The sequence below is a fragment of the Chrysemys picta genome, chromosome 5 (genome assembly GCF_011386835.1).
Source record: "Chrysemys picta bellii isolate R12L10 chromosome 5, ASM1138683v2, whole genome shotgun sequence".
Lineage (NCBI taxonomy): Eukaryota > Metazoa > Chordata > Testudines > Emydidae > Chrysemys > Chrysemys picta.
The window spans coordinates 35,982,147-35,998,808 of NC_088795.1; the positions used below are offsets into that span (position 1 = coordinate 35,982,147).

The 16,662-nt window shown below is 42.7% G+C and overlaps 1 protein-coding gene across 5 annotated transcripts in view; it reads left to right on the forward strand.

Moving 5' to 3' along the window:
• The first annotated feature begins 5,497 nt into the window (after positions 1 to 5,497).
• FAM241A (family with sequence similarity 241 member A) overlaps positions 5,498 to 16,662 on the forward strand; it is a 48,646-nt gene continuing 37,481 nt past the window's right edge. For 2 of the 5 annotated variants that reach the window (XM_065596221.1, XM_005287934.4), the window contains exon 1: positions 5,508 to 5,945. In XM_065596221.1, coding sequence (XP_065452293.1) covers positions 5,844 to 5,945 — 102 coding nt within the window. In that variant the 5' untranslated portion in view covers positions 5,508 to 5,843. Of the gene's footprint in view, positions 5,946 to 16,662 lie in introns of all 5 variants that reach the window. The other 3 variants (XM_065596220.1, XM_065596222.1, XM_065596224.1) reach the window with 2 other exon arrangements.

The window sequence follows — 16,662 nt, forward strand, 5'->3', positions numbered from 1 at the left end:
GTATTCACCCAAGAGTTCTGAAGGAACTCAAATGTGAAATTGCAGAATTACCAGCTGTAATTTGTAACCTATCATTTAAATCATTTTCTGTACCAAATGACTGGAGGATAGCTAATGTGAGGCCAATTTTTAAAAAGGACTCTAGAAGTGATACCAGCAATTACAGACCGATAAGCCTGACTTCAGTACCAGGCAAATTGGTTGAAACTACAGTAAAGAACAAACTGTCAGACACAAAGATGAACATAATTTATTGGGAAAGAGTCAAAATGTTTTTTGCAAAGGGAAATCATGCTCACCAATCTACTAGAATTCTTTGAGGTGGGTCAACAAACATGTGGACAAGGGGGATAGGGTGAATAGTGTACTTAGATTTTCAGAAAGTCTTTGACAAAGTCCCTCACCACAGGCTCTTAAGCAAAATAAGCTGTCATGGGAGAAGAGGGAAGGTCCTCTCATAGATTGATAACTGGTTAAAAGTTAGGAAACAAAGGGTAGGAATAAATGGACAGTTTTCAGAATGGAGAGAGGTAAATAGTGGTGTCCCCCAAGGGTCTGTATTGAGACCAGTCCTATTCAGCATATCCATAAATGATCTGGGAAAAGGGGTAAACAGTGAGGTGGCAAAATTTGCAGATGATTCAAAACTATTCAAGATAGTTAAGTCCCAAGCAGACTGTGAAGAGCTACAAAAAGGATCTCACAAAACTGGGTGACTGGGCAACAAAATGGCAGATGAAATACAATGTTGATAAATGCAAAGTAATCATAGATTATTAGGATTGGAAGGGACCTCAGAAGGTCATCTAGTCCAACCCCCTGCTCAAAGCAGGGCCAATCCCCAAATTGCTCCCTCAAGGATTGAGCTCACAACCCTGGGTTTAGTAGGCCAAAGCTCAAACCACTGAGCTATCCCTCCCCCCACATTGGAAAACATAATCTCAACTATACATATAAAATGATGGGGTCTAAATTAGTGGTACCACTCAAGAAAGATCTTGAAGTCAATGTGAATAGTTCTCTGAAAATATCTACTGAATGTGCAGCAGCAGTCAAAAAAGCAAACAGAATGTTGGGAATCATTAAGAAAGGGATAGATAAGAAGACAGAAAATATCATTTTGCCTTTATATATATATATCCATGGTACGCCCTCATCTTGAATACTGCGTGCAGATGTGGTCATTCCATCTCAAAAAAGATATATTGGAACTGGAAAAAGTTCAAAAAAGGGAAACAAAAATTATTAGGGTACGGAGCGGCTGCCGTATGAGGAGAGATTAATAAGACTGGGACTTTTCAGCTTGGAAAAGAGACAACTAAGGGGGACATGATAGAGGCCTATAAAAGCATGACTGGTGTGGAGAAAATAAATAAGGAAGTGTTATTAACTCCTTCTCATAACACAAGAAAAAGGGGTCACCAAATGAAATTAATAGGCAGCAGGTTAAAAACAAACAAAAGGATATATTTTTTCATACAATGCACAGTCAATCTGTGGAACTCCTTGCCAGAGGATGTTGTGAAGGCCAAGACTATAACAGGCTTCAAAAAAGAACTAGATAAGTTTATGGGGGATAGGTCCATCAATGGCTATTAGCCAGGATGGGCAGAGATGGTGTCCCTAGCCTCTGTTTGCCTGAAGCTGGGAGTGGGCAACAGGGGGTGGAGCTCTTGATGATTACCCGTTCTGTTCATTCCCCTGGGGCACCTGGCATTGGCTACTATCAGAAGACATGATACTGGGCTTAGATGTATCTTTGGCCTGACCCAGTATGGACTGGATACTTTTCTAAAAGATTTGCTCTAGCAATTACTTTGGGGAAATTTTATGGCCTGTGTTATACAGGAGGTGAGACTAGATTTTAGTTGTTTAGTCTGACAAAGCGAAGGCTGAGAGGGGATATGATTGCTATCTTTAAATATATTAGAGGGATTAATACAAGGGAGGGAGAAGAATTATTCCAGCTTAGTACTAACGTGGATACCAGAACAAATGGATACAAACTGGCCGTGGGGAAGTTCAGACTTGAAATTAGACGAAGGTTTCTGACCGTCAGAGGGGTGAAATATTGGAACGGCCTACCGAGGGAAACGGTGGGGGCGACGGACCTGTCTGGTTTTAAGATAAAGTTAGATAAGTTTATGGAGGGAATGGTTTAATGGTAAAACATAGTAGTCAAGGAAAGCCAAGCAATGGTGGGTAAATAGTATAATGGCTAACGGGGTCGGGCTGGAGACTCTTGCCTATATGCTCGGGGTCTTACTGATCGCCACATTTGGGGTCGGGAAGGAATTTTCCTCCAGGGCAGATTGGCTGAGCCTCTGGAGGTTTTTCGCCTTCCTCCGCAGCATGGGGCAGGGATCTCTAGCAGGAGGGTCTCTGCCGATTGCAGTCACTAAAAACAGGATTGGGGACTTCAACAGCAGAGTCCAGGGAAGGGGTAGGGATGGTTTTATGGCCTGCAGCATGCAGGGGGTCAGACCAGATGATCATAATGGTCCCTTCTGACCTTAAAGTCTATGAGTCTATGAGTCTATTATCATAATGGTCCCCTCTGGCCTTGGAAACTATAAATCTATGAACAAAATTTATTTTTAAAATGATTATGATTTGACAAATACAACTCTTCCATGTAAACAAGACCTCAATTTAGGTCTAAGGTGTTAAAACCATATGCAGTAATACCTGCTATTTATAAATACAACACAATATGCTACACACAGTATGTACCTGTTCTATGTTATCTATAAATTTATGTGCAACAAAAGTCATGCACTAATAAATTTCTATTACCGTCACATACACGATCCATACTGTGTGAACTGTGGCCAACTATGGTTCCATTTGGAACTATGACCTCGTATTTCTCCCTGAGTTTTATAATCTATTGTGTTTGAAGTTAAACTTTCTTTGTATTGATTGTATTAAAACAAATAACATAATTCACTTTGTATCAATTACAAAAAAAGTTATGTTTATGGCACTCATGTAGTACAAAGTAAAATTGTGTGGGAAAATAAATCAACAATGAACAGTCGTGGCATATGACTAATAACTCTACTTGCTGCTCAGTTGAGTTCCTTGCAATAGAGCACAGACTACATTTTAACTCAGAAATTGTTTCATGAATCACCTATTCTCCTGTTCAAAACTGTACAGATCTATTGTGCAGAGGCCTGTAACCCTAAATGGGTCCCAGCTAACAGACGTCCAACTCAGCCTGTTATATAAAATTGTTCATAAAAGTCAGCAAAAGTCGGAACCAAATAGACTGGCACAAACTGGATTTATTACATGATTAAAAGAACTGGGAAAGTCATGGGTTGGCATGAAAATGAGCTGAAAGACTGTAGAAATTGGAGGAAGAGGACTGGTGGACTGGAGGAAGCTAGATTCACCATAATAGCTGGCAGCCACACTGTCTGCTGGGATCGTCAATTACACTGTTGGGCCTTCATCATACTGATCCTGAAAGATGTCCTGAACAGACAGGGACAGAAAGAAGGAACCAGATGACATCACCACTTTCATTTGTTTCTCCTTTTTCTTGTCACTCTCCTTTTACCTTCTGTCTAAGGGTATGTCCACATTTTGAGCTGGAGGTGTAATTCCCATCTTGAGGAGACATACTTGTGCTAGCTCTGGGAGGGGCTAGCCACCCCAAGTATAATCCCATCCAAAATGCTGAAAACATCCCTGGGTGCACCCTCTGCTGCTATGCTATATTTTTACAAAAAGAAGAACAGGAGGACTTGTGGCACCTTAGAGACTAACAAATTTATTAGAGCATAAGCTTTCGTGGACTACAGCCCACTTCTTCGGATGCATATAGCATATATGCATATAGCTATATGCATCCGAAGAAGTGGGCTGTAGTCCACGAAAGCTTATGCTCTAATAAATTTGTTAGTCTCTAAGGTGCCACAAGTCCTCCTGTTCTTCTTTTTGCGGATACAGACTAACACGGCTGCTACTCTGAAACCTTATATTTTTACAGTGCTAGTTCCATCAGAGCTAGTACAGATATGACTCCTCAGACAGGAAATTACATCCCCAACTCCACGTGTAGATGTACCTTAAGAGTCTGGCTTAGCCATCAAAACAACTCCACCTTTTCAAACAATGCTGTGAGCCACTGACCAGAAAGACAGCTAAAAGCAGAAGCTGCATTTTCTCTTGGGGGGAGAAGTGTGAGAGAAAAAGAGAGAGAAAACAGGACCGAACTCCAACAATAACAGTTTCAGACCATCTAAATTAACATTAAAAAAGCATCCAATAGGTAATACCATTCAAAAGACTGTCAGAGTTTTCTCTGTATAAAAGACTATATGCATCTAAAAGGAAAGGGAACAAGGGACATTGTTAAAAATAACAGGAGTACTTGTGGCACCTTAGAGACTAACAAATTTATTAGAGCATAAGCTTTCGTGGGCTACAACCCACTTCTTCGGATGCTTGGGTTGTAGCCCACGAAAGCTTATGCTCTAATAAATTTGTTAGTCTCTAAGGTGCCACAAGTACTCCTGTTCTTTTTGAGGATACAGACTAACACGGCTGCTACCCTGAAACCTGTCATTGTTAAAAATGAAAACTTTATTTAATACTTTACATTTCAAACGCTTTAACTGATTTTTCTTCTTTTTCTAGCTCTAATAAAAAGTTTAAAATATTAATGGTGCTTGTTACAATGGAAGTGGCCATCAGTACCTTGACACAAAAGCCTGGATCATACATAACTGCTTAATGTTGTAACAGTGAGGAAGGGTTTCATTAAAATGTTATACTTTGCTGGTCCCTAGACACCGACACCCCCTTGTCAAAACAACAGACCATCTCCCTTCTCATTCACGATCATGCAAGATCACTGTTGCAGCTCCCTACAGCCAAGGCCAGATTTCCAATTAGGCACATGCCTGGAGCACCGGCATCCTATGGGCACCTAAAAGTTAAAAGTGGGTTAGAAGTTTCATTTTTTACTGAATACAGGAAGGTCAATTGTGGACAGGGGGGTGCTGAAGATGCTGTGCCTAGGACGCGTAAACTGTAAATCCGGCCCTGCCTACAGCCATTGCTTATTTTATAGAAGGTGACAGGAACATTTTTAATATGGTTTTGGCTTTTATTGGAATTTAGAAGCTAGAAATAAGGAGTAGCAAGTTGCATCATAAAACCATTCAGCTCTCCAGCATATGATCTGGTGGCCGCCACCACCAGCAGTGTGTGGACTAAGTTTCGGAAATCTAGGGAAGAGTATTAAAACTGTGACAAGAAAAATAAAATAGTCCCAGGGTCCGGTGGGGCCTTTAGATTACAATATATTAAATACTGACTGTCAGGGCCACATTCTCCCCTACAGCAGGATGTGAATAGCTTCCCCTGAACTCAGTAGGAGTTAGCTCGATCCTGCAGGGAAGGGCTCTGGGGCTTTGTCTTTAATTCTGTGTTCCTACGGGCAGTGCTGGAATATAAAAATTCAGCCTCCCTCCACTCGCACTCACGCCGCCGCTCAGCCTCACGTACACAGCCCCAGCCACCTCCCTCTCCTCAGCCAGACGCACGCCCAGGCTGGGTCCTCCCGCCCGCAGACACGTGCTGCCTCCGCTCTGCCTCACGCAGCCAGCCAGCCCCACGGGTCCCAGCCCCACGCCCTTCCCCACCCCGTGCTAGCGCTCGCCGCCTCCCCCAGACCCCGTGACCGCACAGACCCGCCCTGCCAGGCGGCCGCGGCGGGCATTGTGCGGCAGAGCGGCGCGCTGGGGCTCGCCCCCCGCCCGGGCAGAAGCGGCGGCGCTGTGGGCCAGGCTGCCCCCGGGAGCAGGGGGCGCTGGTGTCGGAGGGGAATGGGCTCCATGGCGGGGCTGCTGCTGCCCGGAGACTGCGGGTGCGATGGGGACGCGGAAGCTGCGGGAGCCCGGCACAGACACCGGCAGCCAGAGGAGCGGGTCAGTTTCACCTTCCCCGCCTCGGGGACAGGGCAGCCGCGCCCAAAAGCAACAGGCACAAGCTGCTAACAAAGACAGCAGCCGCTGGTCTTTTCCCCCAGCCCCATGGCTGTGCCCGGGGCGGGGGGGCGGCAGCGTCATGGGGGCTGTCCCCGGGGGAGCTGCGTCATGGGGGAGCAGCGCCGTGGGGGGGGGGCTGTACCTGGGGGGAGCAGCGCCGTGGGGGGGGGGGCTGTACCTGGGGGGAGCAGCGCCGTGGGGGGGGGGCTGTACCTGGGGCCGGGGGAGCGGGCAGTGCCATGGGGGGGGCAACGCCATGGGGGGGGGTCCTGTACCCTGGGCTAACCCTGGTGCAGGTTGGTGTTTCTCTACTCTCCCCCCAGCAACAAGTGCAGCACCAGGCACAGGCAGACCCAGCAGGGTCACCCCGTGCATGGCTGTAGCAGGTAGGGGGCGCGGTCCCGCCCAGGAGCATGGGGCAATGCAGCTCAGGTGCCTGGCCACTGGGGTATATGGCCTCCGCCCCACAGTGAAGAGGGTGGGTACAGCAGGTAGCACCTAGAGGCAGAGCGGTGGGCTCTGGGGCGAAGCGGGGAGCAGCTGTGCCTCGAGACCTTTCGATAGGGGCAGCTGCGTGGTGCAGGGCCGGCAAACTGGTGGGTGTGTTGGGTGCTACGGTCTCCGGACTGCACGCCGGAGGAATGGCCTGCCACGAGAACCAGCTCAGGCCAGAGTCGCAGTACTGTCCGTGGCAGGAGCAGGCAGGTTGCGATGTCCAACCCCAAGAAGATATCCGCTGTCCGGGTTTTCAAGTGTCCAGGTTTCAGTGCAAAGGAGCCAGGCAGCCAGGGAAGCGTAATGCTTAGAGCAATGGTGGTTGAGGTACTGGTGTGTGTGCTGGACCTCAGTGTGCAAGTCACCTGGCAGCCTGGTGCTTTGGTCACCAGGTCTGGAAAAGGGAGAGGATGTGGGACCTTTCTGATGAGCTGGGATTAGCTATTTAAGGGGTGTCAAGATTTTGGTATCTCCCCTGCAGATTTATAAATTATATCACATTCATCACTTTTTATTTCCCTTTCTCAATAAGATCTTCAGTCACTCCATCTTAAGCAGGAAAACTGCAAACGAGATTTAATAGTATCCAGCTTTAGAGTATGGATCATTAAAAAATAGTACAGTTTTTGTATTGTGTAAGCCATCAAAATAAATTTTCTGCGGTTCCTGCAGCCTTGCACACAACTTCCTCAGTTAGCAATTTCAGTTCGGGATTGGTCTAAACTGCAAGAGAAAATTGAGGAGCAACCAAATACATTATAGACTCAAAGACATTACAATAATACAAAGTGTATGAGAGGCAATAAGTGTATATTGATTAAACTACTATTAAAAAAAATTAGGTGATCTACTTGAAATTCATTCTTGAGGTAAAAGATGATTATGCAACCACTTATTATAACAAACATATAACAAACAATTCAAATTGTATTTTATAGGACTGCAGATTTTTAACCTGCAGTTAATCGTGGTCAACAACATCCCTCCATAAAATGCAGTTAAATAGTACAGTAATATTTATTATGCCCTCTAATAGTCAGAATCACTTATGTGGTGAGGTGGCATTGTTTCCCCTACTCCTTTAATAAGAGAAATCCGATTTGCTGAGGAGGAATGTTTAGAATAATTATTGATATCTTCACAATGGTTTCAGTCCTGCATCAGGCTCTACTAGTGCATACCCACCTGAATGCAGAGTTCTGTGCTAATGGAATGGAGGCTTTAGACTTAGATCTGCTGCTGACTTTAAATGTAGGTCCTGACAACAAAAACCTTTAAAACAAAGTGTTGCACTTCAGAAAACAGTCTCACATCAATATTTGGTTGAGTTGCCCCAATTAATTAAAAGGACTTTTTAAAATGTCCTTTCATCTGTTAATAGCAATGTAGTATGCAGTATTGTAGCCATGTTGTCTCAGGATATTAGAGAGACAAGGTGGGTGAGGTAATATCTTTTATCAGACCTGTCATTTTATCAGACCGGCTTCTGTTGGTAAGAGAGAGACACTTTCAATCTTACACAGAACTCTGCAGGTCTGGGAAACCTATTTAGAGCGTCACTGCTAACACAAGGTGGAACAGATTGTTTATCGTAAATGGTAACTACTCACCCACCTTGTCTCTAATAACAATGGGGTTTATGAAAACTGAATAATTATAAGAATTTCACTAGTTAGTTTGTTTACGCAGGTTATGCATTTAGAATCACTTAGGAAAATTATGTATTTCGCTCAACTAGCCAATGAAAACAGACTGACTAATTTCATTTTTGTTTAAAGTTACTTTCACAGTGGGTAATCACTAGTGCCCTACCAAATTCAAGTTCCATTTTGTTCAGTTTCATGACCTGGAGGATTTAAAATCAGTTTCACGTTTTCAGATGTTTACATCTGACATTTCACAGTATTGGTAACTGGTGGTCCTGACCCAAAAGGTGGTCGGGGGAGGGTCACAAGGTTATTGTAAGGGGGTCATGGGATTGCCACCCTTACTTCTGCGCTGCTGGCAGAGGTGCTGCCTTCAGAGCTGGGCAGTCGGAGAGGAAGGCTGCTGGCCGGGTGCCCAGCTCTAAAGCCAGTGCCACCATTAGCAGCAGCGCAGAAGTGAGGGTCACAGAGGATGGGGGGTGGATTACCATATGTCTGGTTTTCCCAACAGTCTCCTGCCCAAAGGGGTCGGGGGGGGGGGAGGGGCGGCTGACAGCTGGAGTTGCCGAGCTTCCTGCAGCCAGAGGTGGGTCTGACTTGCCCTGGAAGCAGTCCCTACTGGAGACGAGGAAGTCTTGTCTCTCCCCATCCCCGCCAGGACTAGCAGCTGGAACTCTGCGCAGGGAAGGAGCCCCCGGCTGGGCACCAGATGTCACAGGAGAGATCAGATTTCACTGTCCGTGATGCGTTTTTCACGGCTTTGAATTTGGTAGTGCCCTAATAATCACATTTTACGTAGTGGCAAAACGTTTGGGTTGCAGGCTCTGTAGATGATTCAAGCAAAGAACAGTGTTCATTACACATTTACAATATTATGAATATATTTGTATTTACATAAGAACGGCCGTACTGGACGAAAGGTCCATCTAGCCCAGTATCCTGTCTTCCGACAGTGGCCAGTGCCAGATGCCCCAGAGGGAATGAACAGAACAAGTAATCATCAAGTGATTCATCCTGTCTCTCATTCCAAGCTTCTGGCAAACAGAGGTTACGGTCACCATTCCTGCCCATCCTGGCTAATAGCCATTGATGGATCTATCCTCCATGAATTTATCTAGTTCTTTTTTGAACCCTGTTATGGTCTTTGTCTTCACAGCATCCTCTGGCAAGGAGTTCCAGAGGTTGACTGTGCATCGTGTGAAGAAATACTTCCTTTTATTTGTTTTAAACCTGCTGCCTATTAATTTCATTTGGTGACCCCTAGTTCTTGAATTATGAGAAGTAGTAAACAACACTTCCTTATCTACTTTCTCTACACCAGTCATGATTTTATAGACCTCAATCTTAGCCGACTCTTTTCCAAGCTGAAAGTCCCAGTCTTATTAATCTCTCCTCATACGGAAGCCGTCCCTTACCCCTAATCATTTTTGTTGCCGTTTTCTGAAACTTTTCCAATTCCAATATATCTTTTTTGAGATGGGGTGACCACATCTGCACACAGTATTCAAGATGTGGGTGTACCATGGATTTATATAAAGGCAACATGATATTTTCTGTCCTATTATCTATCCCTTTCTTAATTATTCCCAGCATTCTGTTCGCTTTTTTGACTGCCGCTGCACATTGAGTGGATGTTTTGAGAGAGCTATCCACAATGACTTCAAGATCTCTTTCTTGAGTGGTAACAGCTAATTTAGACCCCATCATTTTATATGTGTAGTTGGGATTATGCTTTCCAATGTGCATTACTTTGCATTTATCAACATTAAATTTCATCTGCCATTTTGTTGCCCAGTCACCCAGTTTTTAGAGATCCTTTTGTAGCTCTTCACAGTCTGCCTGGGTCTTAACTATCTTGAGTTGTTTTGTATCATCTGCAAATTTTGCCACCTCACTGTTTACCCCTTTTTCCAAATCATTTATGAATATGTTGAAGAGGACTGGTCCCAGAACAGACCCTTGGGGGACACCACTATTTACCTCTCTCCATTCTGAAAACTGACCATTTATTTCTATCCTTTGTTTCCTAACTTTTAACCAGTTACCAATCCATGAGAGGACCTTCCCTCTTCTCCTATGACAGCTTATTTTGCTTAAGAGCCTTTGGTGAGGGACCTTGTCAAAGGCTTTCTGTACACTAAGTACAGAAATCTAAGTACACTATATCCAGTGAATCCCCTTGGTCCACATGCTTGTTGACCCCCTCAAAGAATTCTAGTAGATTGGCGAGGCATGATTTCCCTTTACTAAAACCATATTGACTCTTCCTCAACAAATTATGTTCCTCTACATGTCTGACAATATTGTTCTTTATTATTTCAACCGGCTTGCTGGGTACTGAAGTTGGGTTTACAGGCCTGTAATTGCCGGGATCACCTCTGGAACCCTTTTTAAAATTTGGTGTCACATTAGCTATCCTCCAGTCATCTGCTACAGAAGCTGATTTAAACGATAGGTCACAGACTACCATTAGTAGTTCTGCAATTTCACATTTGAGTTCCTTCAGAACTCTTGGGTGAATACTATCTAGTCCTGGTGACTTATTACTGTTTAATTTATCAATTTGTTCCAAGACCTCCTCTGATATCTCAATTTGGGACAGTTCCTCAGATCTGTCACCTAAGACGAATGGCTCAGGTTTGGGAATCTCCCTCACATCCTCAGCCATGAAGACCTATGCAAAGAATTCATTTAAGTTTCTCCGCAATGCCCTTTTCGTCCTTGAGTGCTCCTTTAGCATCTCGATCGTCCAGTGGCCCCACCGGTTGTTTAGCAGGCTTCCTGCTTCTGATGTCCTTAAAAAAAATTGCAATTACTTTTTGAGTCTTTGGCTAACTGTTCCTCAAATTATTTTTTGGCCTTCCTAATTGTATTTTTATACTTCATTTGCCAGTGTTTATGCTCCTTTCTATTTTCCTCACAAGGATTTAACTTCCACTTTTTAAAGGATGCCTTTTTGCCTCTCATTGCTTTTTATTTTGTTGTTTAGCCACGGCGGCTCTTTTTTTTTTGTTCTCTTACTATGTTTTTTAATTTGGGGTATACATTTGAGTGTCTATTATGGTGTCTTTAAAAAGTTTCACACAGCTTCCAGAGATTTCACTTTTGGTGCTGTACTCTTTAATTTCTGTTTAACTAACCACCTCATTTTTGTGTAGTTCCCCTTTCTGAAATTGGTGGTCCCTGGCCGCTGGGAGCTGTGGGGCGGTGTGCGGAGCGGAGCCTGGCTGCCCATACGCGTAGGAGCCGGAGGGGGGACATGCCGCCGCTTCTGGGAGCCACGTGGAGTGGACTCCGACCCTACTCCCCAGCTGGAGTGCCGGAGTGGGGCAAGCCCCAGACCCCGCTACCCAGCAAGAGTTCAAGGACTGGATTAAAACGGCCCGCGGGTCGTACTTTGCCCACCCCTGATCTAAAGAGATCAAGCTGAAGCATCGATAGCAGCCTAATTATGTTGTCCTGTTTATTCTCACAGCCTAGTTCATTAAATGACTATGAAGTCCTGTGTAGTTCAGGAACAAGCTGTTGACATAATGTGTTTTCCTATGTTCCATTTTCCTGTCTTAAAAGCAAATCTTGCTGTGCTATTTAAAGAAGAGGGGAGGCTCCATGGTGCAAAAGGAGAAATAAGGGGCCAGATTCTGCTCATTGATACTGGTGTAAATCCACTGACTTCAGTAGAGTTACACTGGACTAATACCAGTTGTATATGAGAGCAAATTTTGGCCCAAGGCCTTCATGAAAGCTATTAGTTGGCCCAGGCTCTGAATCTCATGACCTCACCATGTTTTTCCATATCCACTTGGAACAGACCCAACCTGTGTAGGATCAGACCTAATGGATTTGTGCTGAAAAAATACACTTTCTCCTTAGTAATTATTATTACTAAAACCTCTTCTAATTGTTTCAGTCATAAGCTCCTTTAATATTTATTTTCCTATTGAGTAATAGTACTCTTTTCATTGGGATAACAGTCTGTTTAAGAAATCCCAAACCCTTAGACTTTAAAATTCTATTTAAGCCTGTTAATAAGATGATACCAGTAAGAGCTCACTTAGTGAAATTAATGACAGGTAAACTTAAAAAGAATAAAACAAAATGCCATTCTCTGTAATTTATAGTCACTGCGAAATTCATTTTTCCAGGAGATCATAGATAATTACTGCTGTGACTGGATTTAAAAAAGGATGGGATAATTTTATTACTAATATCCTTTGTAATTATGTATGGTAAGATAAGGGTAATCTACTCTCATGCTCTAGGGAGTAAAATAAGCACTGCAGGGTTCCAGAAAGCACTCTTTCCCATCCACATATTGTATTTCATAATTGGCATATGCATTACGTGTATGGGGGTGATGGAGGATTTACATCCTTCAGAAATATTGGATATAGGTCATTTTCTATACTTGAGAACCAATGATCTTACACGTTAATTTCCTTGTGTACTAAATACTGTGTGATTAAACAGAAAAATGCATTGTCCATAGTATTAATGGACCCATAGCACCTAACAAAACTGAAACTGGTTTTAGTTCCCTATCCCATTCCATAAAATAGGTTAGCCTTTATCAGATTATTACTAGGGATGTCAAGCAATTAAAAAAATTGTGAATAATCGTGCGATTAAAAAAATTAATCTCGATTAATAGATCATTTATTTAAATGTTTTTGGATGTTCTCTACATTTTCAAATATATTGATATCTATTACAGCACAATACAAAGTGTACCGTACTCACTTTATAATTATTTTTTATTGCAAGTATTTGCACTGTAAAAAAAAAAACCCAAAAGAAATAGTATTTTTCAGTTCACCTAATACAAGTACACCTCTACCCCGATATAACGCTGTCCTTGGGAGCCAAAAAATCTTACCGTGTTATAGGTGAAACCACGTTATATTGAACTTGCTTTGATCTGCGCAATCTCGCCTCCCCCTCCCCCCCGAATGCTGCTTTACCACGTTATATCCAAATTCGTGTTATATCTGGGTAGAGGTGTACTATAGTACAATCTTTGTCATGAAAGTTGAACTGACAAATGTAGAATTATGTACAAAAAATGCATTCAAAAATAAAACAATGTAAAATTTTAGATCCTTCAAGTCCACTCAGTCCTACTTCTTGTTCAGCCAAACACTCAAAAAAGTTTGTTTACATTTGCAGGAGTTGATAATGCCTGCTTCTTGTTTACAATGTCACCTGAAAGTGAGAACAGGCGTCCTCATGGCACAGTTGTAGCCGGTGTCACAAGATATTTACGTGCCAGATGCGCTAAAGAGTCGTATGTCCCTTCATGCTTCAACCACCATTCCAGGGGACATGTGTCCAGCTGATGATGGGTTCTGCTCGATAACAATACAAAGCAGTGCAGACCAACACATGTTCATTTTCATTATCTGGGTCAGATGCCACCAGCAAAAGGTTGATTTTCTTTTTTGGTCGATCATGTTCTGTAGTTTCCGCATCGCAGTGTTGCTCTTTTAAGAATTCTGAAAGCATCCTCCACACCTCATCCCTCTCAGATTTTGGAAGGCACTTGAGATTCTTAAACCTTGGGTCGAGTGCTGTAGCTATCTTTAGAAATCTCACATTGGTACCTTCTTTGCGTTTTGTCAAATCTGCCTCAAAAGTGTTCCTAAAATGAATAACGTGCTGGGTCATCATCCGAGACTGCTAGAACATGAAATATATGGCAGAATGCGGGTAAAACAGAGCAGGGATCATACAATTCTCCCCCCGAGGAGTTCAGTCACAAGTTTAATTAAAGCATTATTTTTTTAATGAGCATCATCAGCATGGACGCGTGTCCTCTGAAATGGTGGCCAAAGCATGAAGGGACATACGAATGTTTAGCATATCTGGCAGCTACAAAAGTGCCATGCAAATGCCTGTTCTCACTTTCTGGGGACGTAAATAAGAAGAGGGCAGCGTTATCTCCTATAAATGTAAAAAAACTTGTTTCTCTTAGCGATTGGCTGAACAAGAAGTAGGACTTGTGGCACTTAGCAGTGTTCCTGTTGCTGCCTGATAGCAGTTCAAAAATGGTGCTGGGTCACAAAAAACAGATGAATTATGAGGTGCTGCAGGGAGGAATTATGTTGTTCTAGGAGAGGAATCGTGGTTTGAGAGCAAGTGCAAAATTCAAGTAGGTTTTGGTAGACACTCCACAATTTTAGAAAGACCAGAGTGTGTAGCTACTAGCGCCTAGTGGTGGAACGTTGCATCAGGGGATATCTGCCCAGTATGCTTCGTTATTCTGAAAAAGCACAGAGCTGTGTGGACACAATAACTCAAGGGAAGTAGCTTAACCTAGAATAAACAAGGCAAGGTGAACCCACTCTTTTACTATAGCTGTTCTGCTTGTTATTGTAGAGAAATGTATGAAAAATCTTTCCCATGTAGACAAGGGCTAAATGTCATATGTTCTGTGTGCATTGTATAAGAGAAAAGATGAGGATAGCAAACCAACTTAACATTTCTAACTAGCATAGAACTATAAATGCCTGTTACTGCTAAAAGTGTTACAGATTGGCCGGCATCATGTTGGCTTACCAAAACTAAAACTAAAACCTACATTAAGAACTGTAGATTCTACAAGTCTTTTATCATCAAACCAGAAAAATACTGCATTGTAAAAGGGGGGGGGGGGGAAGTATGTCATGCAGATTGTACCAAAAACTCTTTGTCTCTGCTCAGGGTAGTCCAGGTTTAAAGTCTTCCCTCACTAACATACCTGGAAGGAAATTCTGGTCCCATTGAAATCAATGGCAAAATTCCCATTGACCTCATTGAGACCAGGATTTTCACCCTTGGTTAGGTGTAATGAGGTATAGGTGGTTTCTCCTTTAGCTCAGCCACACGATCACAAGCCTGAGTTTCCTCAGCCATCCAGACAGTTAAGCCAAAAATCTGACTTCCTCCCAAACATGGTATGTGGTATAGATGCAAGAATTAATGTGTGGCATTTATGCACATAAAGTAGTTAACTGGTCCAGGCACACAGTTGTACCAAATTTAGCATGTCATTTTTTTAACAGTATTTTATTTCCGAAAGCATGTTTCTTCTTGATGTTTTCCTTGGAGAATTTTTTTTAGAGGCAGAGATATTTCAGGTTATAAACGCAGCTATTATTTGGTCAGCCTGTTTAGGTTTTGAAGCTCTGAAATTTGTAAAGAAGATTTCAACAAGCATTTTTCAAGTATGGAAAGAACAGAAGCTAAGTCAAAGAAGATAATTTCAGTGACTACAGATATGGCTTCTACATTTTGCTTTTGCATGATAGCAGCACTGGCAACTTCTGCCTTCCAGGCTATTTTATAGGTCTCTGATGTTTTAAGTTCACTCTTATCTTGCTGTCTCCAACTCATGTCAACTTGACAGAGGCCGGTGTTGTGTCAGCCCACTCTTAGACATTTCATCATTTACAAAACTGCAGGATCAATGGACACTGATCGTTTTCCTCTCTCTACCAGAGGCAATGACCACATCATTTAAATCATAAACTACCAGAGGATCAGCGTGTTTTCAAAAGCAAACTTCTACCCTTAACAATAGAAATTGTGGTGCCTCAAGTACTATTTCTGGTTTATTCCAGACCCAGTTAAATATAAAACCTAACAGTCTCTCTCTTTCTCGTCTGCAGTATATGGGTTTATCTCTCTGCCAATTAATACTATATCTAGACAGACATCTTTTAAAAGTTTTGACTGGAACATTTCCAATACACATTTTAAAGTTGTTTTTGGTTAAAGGGGTCTTTCAGTTAACAGAGGACCTTGATTTCTTGGCAGTTATGCACGTAGACAGAATTATGGCACTGGAAAATTGGTTAAAATATGTTCTCATTGCATATTTTCTGCTAATTGAATGCTACTTAATTTTACAGAATTCCTACCAAAATTCTAGTGTCCTGATTACTTATTCTTAAGATGGGATTCAGCAGTGGCAGGGAAAAGGGGGAATTCACCTCACCCATTCACTAGAACTTATACAGCATTACATATTGGAAACTACAGACAGTAGGTTATAGCCCAGTTTCGCTCTAAATTACATCAGTGTAACTGTAATAGTAGACAATTGTACTTCAAGTATATCTGAGGGCAGAACTGTGCCTTTATATATTAAACAGTTTTCCAGACAGTAGTCCAGTATAGTTTCTCCCTTCTCCGAAAATTTTTTTTTCTTTTTTTGTCTCAAGTGCTTAAAGGGTGTTTAAATCTGGAGTGTTGTTTTGGACATATTTCAATTTACTACAGAAAAAAATGGGTAGCAGTAATTTATTATACAAATATATTAACACCTACGTGTGGGATGATATGTACATTTCAGTAGATTCCTAAGCATACAGAGGGACAGCTGCAAACGGAGTGAAGGCTTCATCTGTGACTGTAATGGTCTCAAATAAGCTTGCTGTATCGCTATGAATGTCTTGGCTCCCTACTGAACAGGCTGCCATGTATATTGTAATGCCGTGCTCTGTACCTTCCTCAACAAGGTTCAGTGATTGTAGCCA